We start from the raw sequence: 12,500 nt of genomic DNA, 5'->3' as shown, positions 1-12,500 counted from the left end.
CTGCGAGTATTATGTTTTTTTTCTAAATAGTTCACTTTTTGTAAGCGAAAAAAAAATACTCGAGCTGAGATCGAAACAAAAGCTAAAGACAGTGAGTCAAGTACGACAAACATTAACTCAACTGAAGATGATCCCCTAAAGGTGTTTTCAGGCCTTCTTATTTTTTAACCCAATGAAACAGCAAACTGATAAAAATCCGACGACCCCCACAGCTCAAATTTTTAATTTTACCCCTTAGCAGTCCTTTATTCCGGGTGAAAACAGATTAAAAAGTTTTCCACGTGTCTGAATACCCTATATACCAAATTTCAATTCTGTAGATAAAAATCGGTGGGTATATAGATTGAGAAGTATCCTCACACATATTCTCATTCTCACTTATATATATATATATATATATATATATATATATATATATATATATATATATATAAAATGAACTCATTTTTTCCCGTCTGATTTTGACCTTAATAGGATTAAAAATCAAGATATTTCATGCAAATATAATATGCACAAACGGCAGAATAATATCTGAGGTGTGTTATAGGCTTATTATTTCTCAAATTCCTCGATAATCTTAGATTTCTATACTTTTTCTGCTGAGAAGTCACGGCCAAAATCGGTTAAGATCAATGGAAGTGGTAAAATATTTTCTCTCTTATAAATTCCTCCTCCCCCTGCCACCACTTAACACCGTTTGGGGATCGTTCACAAGGAACAGTTGAGAAGAGAACACCGGTTTGGCTTCGTAGTTCTTTCATGTGAAGTTATTTAAAATCACTAAACTAAGCTGCAGTGCTCTGTGGCGTAGTGGTTAGCATGCTGGACAATTCACATTATATTTTCACGTTCGCGCCGACCTACCGTAGTCGTTTTTTTTTTTTTTTTTTTTTCCTAAACAACTGGAATGGACTTTTCTTGGTGGCCGAACTGTTAACATTGCAGATGTTTTTTTTTTTTTTTTTTTTTTTTTAACACTTTATTTTCCTACTTTTACTCATGACTCCGGGTTTGATCCTTCCTACTTACCTACCATAACATTTTTTAAAACTCCCCCCCCCCGTCCCCGGAAACAAACACTCGGGCAACGCCGGGTACCCCCGCTAGTATATATATAAATTTCAACTGCATTTTTTACATATTTAATCTTATTCCAGTATTTTTTTTGTATAGTGAAAGCTTCTTCAGACTATACATACATATATATATATATATATATATATATATATATATATATATATAGAGAGAGAGAGAGAGAGAGAGAGAGAGAGATAGTTATCTACATACAGTGCTGTTTCATTCTATCAAAACTCATCAGTGTGGCTAGACAAACACCTTTCCCAGACAAACACCTTTCCCAGCCATGGATCGAACCTACAACCATCGAGTTTACAGTCGGGCACTCCGTATATATAGAATGAAACAGCACTGTATGTAGATAACTATCTATCTATCTATCTATCTCTCTCTCTCTCTCTCTCTCTCTCTATATATATATATATATATATATATATATATATATATATATATATATATATGTATGTATATATAGTCTGAAGAAGCTTTCACTATACAAAAAAAAAATGCTGAAATAAGATTAAATATGTAAAAAATGCAGTTTAAATTTATAAGAATACTAATTCAATACGTCGCCAACTTACAACTTTTCATTAGAAAATCCACAATTACAAAAGAAGATTTAACTACATAACGGGGGGGGGGGAAAGAAACCATAACTTAAATTGTTAAATACAAAACGGGGATCACCAGCTGTTTACCATGTAACTATGTTGGAGATTTACAAAAAGGACAGCTGTTAAATACATGGCTCTCCAGTGGAAAACACCACTTCCGTAATAAGAAGTGTAGACAGAATTCAGTTACTATTTAACTATAAGCGGCAAGCTTATTTTCAGGTACTCGTACGTCACCGCCCCTTCCTCCTCCCCTGCCAAAGCTGGACGTGACAACGACGCCTCACATCTGTTCTCATCGATTATCAGGAAGAAGCCATGTGATTTCCGACTACGACTTTTAGCTACCCCCTGGAGCACCTTCCCACCGCCACTCACCCTTTGCTATCCAACACTTGCATAAATATGCTGCTCGAGACTGTTTGCGAATTAACATACTTCCTCTTTTGGAAGTCGTTATTTTCATGGCAAGTGCTCATTTGAGCTTCAATCTATGATCCCCCCCCTCGCCAAACTTTCACGAAAAACACTCATCTAGCAAAAACCACTATCAATAATTTCCCACACTCCTTGGCTGTGCCTAAACCTAAACGTAGATTCCATGAACAAAGCTTCTTTCTTAGAACTGCACGCCTTTGGAACTCTCTTCCGTTTCCAGCTGACTACAGTCTGATTGTCTTCAAGTCCAACGTAAACAAGTTCTTGATGAATCCAATTATAATAGTATATAGTAATCCAATTTATAAAATTATAATGAATCCAATTATAATAGTATCTAGTAATCCAATTTATAAAATTTCCACTACTTATGTTTACTATGCTATAATCCCATTGACTAATGTATGCCCATTAACCCTTATCTTCGAGTGGCTTCCGGGCCTTGATAAGTGGTGATTCCTGTGGGGGGAAAAAAAAAGTAATCGAATCGATCCTCCCAAGTTTAATTCTGCATCCGGCAGTGTCCTGGTGATGACAGAAATAGACATAGAAATTTGTAAAAATATAATCATAAGTGCCAGAAGTACGGAGGATGGGGGCTTGATAATCGCTCAAAAATCGAAAATTAAACCAAATATTGGTAGGACATTATATTTTGGAATGCAAAGCTTAAAATTCCCAAGTTATTCGTTCTCACCTCGAGGATCATAGGTTTCAGCTTCTTGTCAACAAGTATGTCGAGGCCAAGGATCTCAAAACACGCACTTGTGTTTGTGTGGCTAGGGAAACATGTCCGATAATTGTGCCGAAGTACATTATGTGCAGAGATGACAGTCTTGATGATGACGTCGTCAATGTCTTGCCACAATTTTTCCACGTTGTAACCGTTGACGGCCAGATACCGATTCACGGTGCTGATTCTCCTGCCGAAACAGAAAGTAGAAAGTTAGTCAAAAGAAATGCATACGTTCACATGTAGGTCATTAAAATAGAACAGAATATCCGTTGATTATACAACAATATAAGAATATATATAAAGGGGCTCCTTCAGTCTTTAACAGATTATGGATCCCCCACCGTAGGGGTGCCTGCGCGTGGAATTTTTGTAGCAGGAGGTACGCAATCTCCAACCATACATCTCCTGAGTCGACATTGCTAAATACCAGTGGCAAGTGAAGTGTGTGTACAGGACGACTGGAAATAAATGCCGAGATAAGCGGAGAGCACATACAGTGCCTAGAATTCCCAAATGGTCACCCATCTGTTACTAACCAGGCTCAACATTGCTTAACTTCGGTGATCTAACGAGAACCAGTATGTCAACACGATTATGCCGTATTATATATATATATATATATATATATATATATATATATATATATATATATATATATATATATATATATATATATATATATATATAGTAAATAAATGACAAAAGTCAGTGACTTTATTTTTAAAATTCAAAATGGTGTAATGGAAACATATTAAAGGCATTTGCAGCTTCTCTTCCAATTTTTGGATTTAATCATGTCAAAATGCACTTTATTCCCTTTTGACGGATTGATTGTTTTTTTTTTTACATGGAACTCACCACTTATCAAGGCCCAGAGGCCACTCGGTGATAAGGGTTATTGTGTGTACAGTAATCAATGGGATAATATCGTAGTAATCGTTAGTAATGGAGATCTGATAAAGTGTCTTACTTAAGGGGGCAGTTTATTTGTTCATAGAATCTATGTTTTAATTAAGGCACAGATAAAGAGTGAGGAAAATTACTGACAGTGGTTTCAGCTAGACGGGTGATTGTTGTTATTTCTTCTGATGAGTTAAAGGCATAATAGATTCAGTGATTGATATAATAATTAAGTGATTGATTTTGTGCTACGAAATAGATACTGTCAAGAATTCTAAATGTCAGTTGAATTAAAGGAATAAACTATAAGATGGTCAACATCATGAATTTTGGAATATAGTTTTTTGTCATTTATTCACTATATTGCTCTGTAATTACATTGAGCTTCTTAAATAGAGATTGGTATATATTATAAAAAAATATATTTTTATAAAAAAAATATATATATATATATATATATATATATATATATATATATATATATATATATATATATATAAAGCTGAACGTCTGTATGTGTGTCTGGTCACGAATAGGCTCCTATATGGTTGACTGTTATAGAAAAATGATCACATATAATTATAGAAGACACAGGAATGTTTGATCTGGCATAATGATGATGATTCATTAAAATTGTGGGGTCTGCATATGCGCCTGGTCCACAAAGTATGGAAATAAAAAAAAAATTTTTAATTAAAAAAAAAAACGTTTACAAGTGTTTTTGATATAGATGTACATAAGAATACTTTGATAAGTATGCTTTAACTTAAATAGGGATGGTATAATAAAATTGTGGGATCTGCGTTTGCGCCTGGCCTCCATAGTATGGAAATAGGCACAAACTTTAATAAAGACTTTTCATATCTATCTGCGTAAGTATACTTTGATAATTATGTTTCAGTTTGAAGAAATATGGTATAATAAAATTATGGGGTGTTCGTTCACGCCTGACCTCCATAGAATGGAAATATGCCACAAAGTTTAACAAGGTTTTTTAATATAGATCCACAGAATATTGTGATAAGTGTTTCAGTGTGAACAGGTATGGTATAATAAATTATGGGGTTTATCTATTTTATTTTTACTTTCATGATATTTTGCTTTGGTTTTGATACCCCCAAATTTGAAGCTATCTCTTTACAACCCTTCCTTTTCATAAACTTTTTTCATACTTTCATAAATCAGAGTCCATTTTCTGTAGGCTGTCTTTGAACCCAGTCAACGACGGGTACTTTTGCTAATATATATATATATATATATATATATATATATATATATATATATATATATATATATATAAAATAAAATGGATTTACATTTATGGATTTTATCGTCATTGGATTATTTACCTTTCACCAGACTATCCATTCACGTGAAAGCAGCTTTTTCTTCACCATATTCCCTCTTCTTCACTTTTTGTTATCAAGTAAGATCTTTGACTTGCGTGCAGTTTCATCAAATACTTTTGTATGCAAAATCCGATCCCGCATTTTGCTAATTCCTACCCTCTGATGAGAAGGAAAGTATTTCTTCAAAACTTTGCAGATTAAGGACCATCCACTTATCTAGTGTTTCCTTTTCAGATTAAATGTTTTTAACTCTTTTTCAAAGTGTTTTTTTTTTACATGTTTTATTAACTATTTGCTCTTATATATATATATATATATATATATATATATATATATATATATATATATATATATATATATATATATATATATATTGATGATCCATTGAAAAATTAAAAAATATTGGTATTATAGTAAATTTGAGAGAGTTGATGCAGTGATTGCAGGTGATTAAATGACTTACTGACTAGATGTTTTTTTTTTTAACGAATGATAAAAAATATTTTTTTGTATGGTTTCAAATGTTAAAAACTTCAAAGACTATATATATATATATATATATATATATATATATATATATATATATATATATATATATTATTCTTTATGTAAATACAGTCATATTTTGCTACGAAGTGCAGACCGTTTCAATCCTGTTTAATTTCATCAGGCAAGAAAAATTAAAATACAAAAATTAAAAAGGTTCCAAACCTTTTCAAATTTGGAGGAGAGAAAAAAAATGCCATGACTTGCACATAGCAAAATTAAAGTTCTTCTTTTTTCTCTCCTCAAAATTTGAAAAGGTCTGGAACCTTTTTAATTTTTGTATTTTAATTTTTCTTGCCTGATGAAATCAGATATCATTGAAACGGTCTGCACATCGTAGCAAGATATGACTGCATTTACATAAATAATAATAAAAAAATATAATTTGCTCTCTTTGATTGAGCACTATTAACGACCCTTGTTGCAATTCAGTTATTCCTCATTTTTGGATATCTTTCCACCTGGAATATATATATATATATATATATATATATATATATATATATATATATATATATATACATATATATATATATATACATATATATATATATATATATATATTAAGCAACAATGAGCTTGGCCAGTACCAGATGAGTGACCATTTGGGACTTCCAGGTGCTTTATGTGCTCTCCGCTTATCTCGGCATTGTTTCCAGTCGTCCTGGACTTCTTCTTGCCACTGGACTCCAGCAGTGCCGATTCAGGAGAGGTGTGGTTGGGGATCACGCAGCCCTTACCACATAATTAGACGAACAGCTACCCTTACAGAGGGTATCGATTGTCTTTCGAGACTTAACGGAGGCACTGATATATATATATGAATGAATATATATAATCAAGACGTTTAGATTTATGCATAGATGGAGAGAGGGTAAATCATATATAGTGGTTGTAACTAGTCAAGTGTTTTTTTGTGAAAGTTTGGCAAATATTGGAGTTCAGTCGGGCACTTGCCATGAAAATAACGATAGAGCAGAGACAGGTTCGCGACGTTTCTTCTGTGGGAAAGAGGTAGCAGGGAAGAGAAAAGGGCATCACCTACTAGGTTTTAAAAACGTGTTTCTTCAACATTCTTAGTAATTGGAAAATGTCAGAAAAGACATGACCAATAAATGTCACAGGAATGAAGAATGGGTTTGAATGTAAAACGCAATAAATTCTACTTTGTCAAACCAACTTTAATTCCATCCTTAAAAGTGTAGAAAGGAAGCGTCATTCCGTTATAGTCAGTAGTGTTGGGACGATTAATTGGAATTGGAATCTGAAAGATTGAAACTTTCTGGTATACCAGAATTGGTATAAGAAAATTTTTTGCCTGATTTTGGATTCAAAATACGATTTCTTTGATTATTTTCTTTTCTTTTTTTTATTTTTGTTTCAAATTTATTTTTTCATTGCTAGTGATCTATATATTAATAGGATAGCACACGTGTAATTTATTTTGTGTGTCACGTTTGCATCCGAGTAAATGTCGTTTAATTATTATGGACTTACATTTCTTGTAATAAATAATTTTACTAAGAATTCTCCATAAGTTTTCATTTTGGTTTTGATTATAGCTGATGGCACTCAAGTCATTTATTTTTTTTATAAATAATTTTACTTAGAATTCTTCCAATCTATATAATTATGAAACTCAAATGACCTTGTAACGAGTGATATAACCCACTTTCTGGTTTATGACATCCGGTTGTGCATGCGTGCATAACATTAACCCATAACAACGTAAACAAATAAACACAAATCGCTTCTTTTGCAGATTTTGACCTGCACACTGAAATATTAATGTTATTATTTCAAAATTATTATTTAACATGGGAAGAGTGGGGGTGTTTTGCAACTATTATTTATTACAACTATACTGTCCCTATTTTCTTACAACTAAACAACTTTAACTCGTTGACAAACATAAGAACAATTGTAGTTAAGCCAAGACTACTACTACTACTACTACTACTACTACTCTCTATCCGTCCCTTTTCCTTCCTTCCTTCTTTTTTTATTTTTTGTTTGCATTTCTAGATACAAAATAGTTGTGTGAGAACGGTGAATTTGTTGACACATTTACTAATCTGTTTCAATATTAGTTTTCTTTTATTTTATTTATTTAGGTTTCATTTTTTGGCTTCAGGTTTTATTAATTATTTTTTTTACATTTTAAGTTTCTATAACTTGGTTGAAGGATTCCAATATGGGTTTTTCATTCTTATATTTCTCATGGGTAGGTTCATGTGCGTTTTTTGCTGCTAAATGACTTTTATCGGCGTTCAATTCGTAGGAAAATCATGTTTAATTTTCGATTTTTGAGCGGTTATTCGGAAAAATAGGTAACTTTACACGAATAGGGAGGATTTTTTTTTTCATGATTTTTTTTTCATGTTTTTGAATGATCTGTCCGTAATTTTTCATTTTAATATACTTTCATAGAAATGTTTCTGTTATGTCAAAAAAAACCCTATTTTCTTTACGTCACAAGTGTCACGCTCATACATGAATTCCATAGCTAATATAACATACTGACCCAACGGGTCACGGGTAGTCTAGTTTCGATTATAGCTGAAGGAACTCAAGTTATATATATATATACATATATATATATATTTTTTTTTATATAAGTTTTGGTTTCGGTTTTGATTCAAGCTAATGCACCCAAGTCATATGGATATATATATATATTTTTGAAATCGCAACTTTATAATATCGATAGAACATTAACTGTATAATAATATATACGAAATCTGCAAGAATTAAAATATCATATTTAAGCATACTTTAAGACAGGTCTACGTATTCGCCCCTGCTAGCTTGGATAAATACTTTTGTAGTTTTAACAAAAAAGCTACAATAATATAGGAGACACTGAACATCTACAGAATGCCAACATCAATATATTACATACGAATGAGTTCCCTGTGGAATTTCCACAGATCCCACTAGTAAAATAATAAATATTCATTGATTTTAGACTACCAGCAAAAATATATGCACATATTAGATGGGTTTTACAAGAATCTGCAAATAAAAAAATAACAAACAACAACTTGTAGCTAAATATTTAGAGATTTTGGAAAGATAGGAATTGAACTCGGTATTTGTATCATGATCTGGAATTTAGAACAGAATCAGTAATTGTATCGGAATTGGAAAAAAATATTGGAATCGTCCCATCACTAATTTATGAATATCAATGCATCTATATAATAAGAAGCTCTCTTGATTGGTCTGTCAGTGTATGATGCCTCAGCTTGAAATAGCATTGCCTTTGGTCTGTCAAGCATAAATTTGAAATACCATTTTCTTCAGTCAGTCAAGGTTAGGTTTGAAATTGCATTTTATTTGGTCTGTCAAGCTCAAGTTTGAAACAGAATTTTCTTCAGTAAGTCTGGCTGAGGTTCGAAATAAATTTTCTTAAGTCAACCAAGCTCAAGTATTATATAGAATTCCTTTCAGTCAGTCCGATTCAAGTTTTAAAGAGAATTTCCTCCAGTCAGCTAGGCTCAAGTTCAAAATAGAATTTCCTTCAGTCAGTAAGGCTCAAATTTAAAATAGAATGTTCTTTCAGTCAGCTAGGCTCAAGTTTGAAATAGAGTTTTGCTCAGTCAGTCAAGCTAAAGTTTAAAATAAAATTTTCTTGGTCAGTCAGGCCCAAGTTTGATATAGATTTTTTTCAGTTAGTAAAACTCAAATTTGAAATATACTTTCTTTCATTAAGTCAGGCTCAGGTTTGAAATAGAATTTCCTTCAGTCAGACTTTAAAATAGAATTTCTTACAATCACTCACATTCAAGTTTGAAAAAGACTTTCCTTCAGTTAAGCTCAAGTTTAATTGGGGGGGGGTCAGTCAGGCTGAAGTTTTATTAGATAGAATTCTCTTCAGTCAGTTAGGCTCATGTTTGAAATAAAATTTTCTTTGGTCAGCAAAATTTCAGCTTGAAATAGTATTTTCTTTGGTCTAAACTAAAGTTTGAAATTGCATTTTTTTTTTTTTTGTGAGGGGTCTGTAACATTTAAGTTTAAAATAGAATGTTCCTTTCTATATTAGCGGATGAAAATGGCCGCATCTTAAGAAAAAAGAATCCACATTCTTGCCCCGCCCCCCAACCTCACGTCTTTCCCCAGTTTTCTGTTTTTCTGATCTTGATTAGCCATTTTTCTTTTCTTTTCCGAATGAGAAAATAAATGGGAAAGTTGAAGATGTTTCTTGGCAGTAATCGGATGATTACAGTGCTCAAGTCATAAGATTCTAATAAAAAATTACTTCTTTCTGACTTTCCACGTGGCTGGAATTGGACCAAAAATGGTGGCGACTCCTTTAAAGAAAGCCAAAAATAAATAACTTTCTTGTTGCCGATTAATGGAGAATTGAAGAATGCTTAAAACCAAATACAAATCTTTTTGGAATCGGTCATTTTGGGCCTTGCTTTCTTTCCAAGAGTTTTTTTTTTTTTTTTTTTTTTTGTCTGCTAGGAAATAAAATGGTGATATTCGGAGGAGAGGGGGGATAGCAAATGGGAAAAGATAGGATAAGGAAGAAGGTGGAGGAAGAGGGAAGTCTACGATTTAATAATACTTAAGTTGATGGATGACAGATAGAGAGAGAGAAAAGGTAGAGAGAGAGGAGAAGAGCACAAGATGGAGAGAGTGAAAGAGAGAGAGAGATAGAGAGAGGAGGAGATAGAAAGACAGAAGAGAATAGCACAAGATGTAGAGAGATAGAAAGAGAGAGGAGTTAGAAAGAGAGATACGAAGAGCACAAGATGTAGAGAGAGAGATAGGGAAGATAGAAAGAGAGCAGTAACGAGAGAAAATATAGAAATATTAACGTGGTAAGAAAAAGAAAGACGAAAAGAGAAGGAAAAACAGCGTAGAGAGAACAGAGAGATGGAAAAAAGAAAGATGATGTACGAGAGAGAGGGGGGGCGAAGTAGGAAATTTTAAGAGAGTGGGAGAAAAAGCAGAGAGAGAGAGACAGAGACAAAGGTGTACAAGAGGGATTTAAAGGTTAGAAAAAAGGGGAGAGAGAAAACAAAGTAGACAGCAAAAGACGAAAATAGAGTAAAACGGCACAGAAATAATTTTTTATGCTATTTTTTTATTACAGGGAGTTCATTGCTTATTAAAGACCAAACGCCACTCGAGGATAAGTGTTTATGAGTGGCAGGTAGTCGGTGAGAGAACACTGTGATGACCAGTAATGACAGAACTTAAGTAGAGTCTGTTTATTTAAGAGAACTGCTTAATAGGAATTTGTTTACCATAAACTTGAAAACGGCCATGTTATAGTCAGCTGAGAAGTAACCTCGCGGTATTGTGTTCCACAGACGGGTAGTTCTAGGAAAGAAACTATGCTCATGGAATTTATGTTCAGTTTTAGGCACAGATAGATAATAAGGGAAATTGTTAACAGTTGCAGCGAATATTCTACAGAGGAAGAGGCTATAGATAGAAGCTCAGTTGAGCACCAAGAGAAAGAGAGCGAGTGAGAGAAGGTGAGTGATACAGACAGAGACAGAGAGACAAAGAGAGATACTGACAGAGCGAGATCGAGAGAGAAAGAGACAGGCAGAGGGAGGGACAGAGAGAAAGACAGAAAGACAGACACAAGGCAGAGAAAAGAGAAAGAGAGAGACTTTTATCCATGTTGCCAGTGGCATACAGGATGATGCACTGGTGATGCCTGATGGTCATGAAGGGGTGAGGAAGAATGTGGATTTTTAAGATGCGGCCATTTCTTGATTGTATGCGCCAATAAAATACGAATGCTGCTAGTAAGGAATATTATGAGAAAGTATGTCTGCCAATTTGGATAATCAAGCTGTTCGTCATTGTTATTAGATAATGCTTTCCATCTATATAATTATAAAACTCAGATCAGCTTGCTTGCTTGGGCGTTTAAACTGTCCATCCGGTTTCTAACTTCCGGTTTAAAAAAATTCGTCTGCCTACCTATTTCATGGGTCTTAAGTCTGATATTAAAAGCTACTGCTGCTATTCAAGCATACACAAGGTCGACAATATATATATATATTTTTTGCTTTAACTTATTTTAACGTGTTTTCTTTACAAATAAACGTAATTTAACCCTGTAGAGTTAAAAAAAAAAAAAAAAAACGATTTAAATATAAATATACAATATATAACTATAATCATATTTATGACCATCCATCCATCTATAGCCATGAGACTCTGGAGAGGCATAGGCCATCCACAATTTTGTAGATGCTTTTGTAGCGAAAAGTTCTTTTTACAGGATGAGGGTGCTGGCCCCATGCCCAACCTTCCCAAAAGGTACATACAGCGCCTAGCCTTCCAAAATGGTCCCCCATCTGGTACTGGCCAGGCTCAAGACTGCTTTACTTCTGTGATCTAGCGAGAACCGGTGTGTCAACGTGATTGAACCATACATACTTATAACCATATTTACTGCTTTTAGTAGTGCTCCTGTTGATTCTGGAGTTTTTTTTTAGGCCTGACTTAAAAAATATTTTTTCTTCAAGGAGGGAGGCGAGATAGAAACTTGGTTCTAGTAATGCTTTTAGTAGGGCCCCTTTAATTTTAATTAGTGCTTGCAGTAGTGCTTGGGAGGTTTCCTTAGGTTTTTTTTTATTTTTCACTCATCACTTAAAAAAAAATGTTTTCTCAAGACAATAAAAGACAATATAATCTCAAAATCATTTTATCTTAAACATTTTTCTCTTAACCCTTTAAGAGCCAACGGGTAGACTAGTATTCTATAAAAGTGAGAATATGTCTGTATGTAAGGACACTTCTTAACCTATATACTCAAGAATTTTAATCTACAGACTTGAAATTTGGTATATAGAGTATTCAGAC

The 12,500-nt window shown here is 33.3% G+C and overlaps 1 protein-coding gene across 2 annotated transcripts in view; it reads right to left on the bottom strand.

Moving 5' to 3' along the window:
* Nucleotides 1-12,500, bottom strand: part of LOC145249560 (tubulin polyglutamylase ttll6-like) — a 351,054-nt gene that overhangs the window by 69,537 nt on the left and 269,017 nt on the right. For both annotated transcript variants that reach the window (XM_080111234.1, XM_080111235.1), the window contains exon 10: nt 2,830-3,055. In XM_080111234.1, the coding sequence (XP_079967360.1) occupies nt 2,830-3,055 (226 nt within the window). The remainder of the gene's footprint in view (nt 1-2,829; nt 3,056-12,500) is intronic.

The sequence above is a fragment of the Euprymna scolopes genome, chromosome 28 (assembly GCF_053919585.1).
Source record: "Euprymna scolopes isolate OS-2025 chromosome 28, ASM5391958v1, whole genome shotgun sequence".
NCBI classification, from domain to species: Eukaryota; Metazoa; Mollusca; class Cephalopoda; order Sepiida; family Sepiolidae; genus Euprymna; species Euprymna scolopes.
The sequence above is the reverse complement of the archived record's forward strand: the minus strand, read 5'-3'. Positions and strand labels throughout refer to the sequence as shown.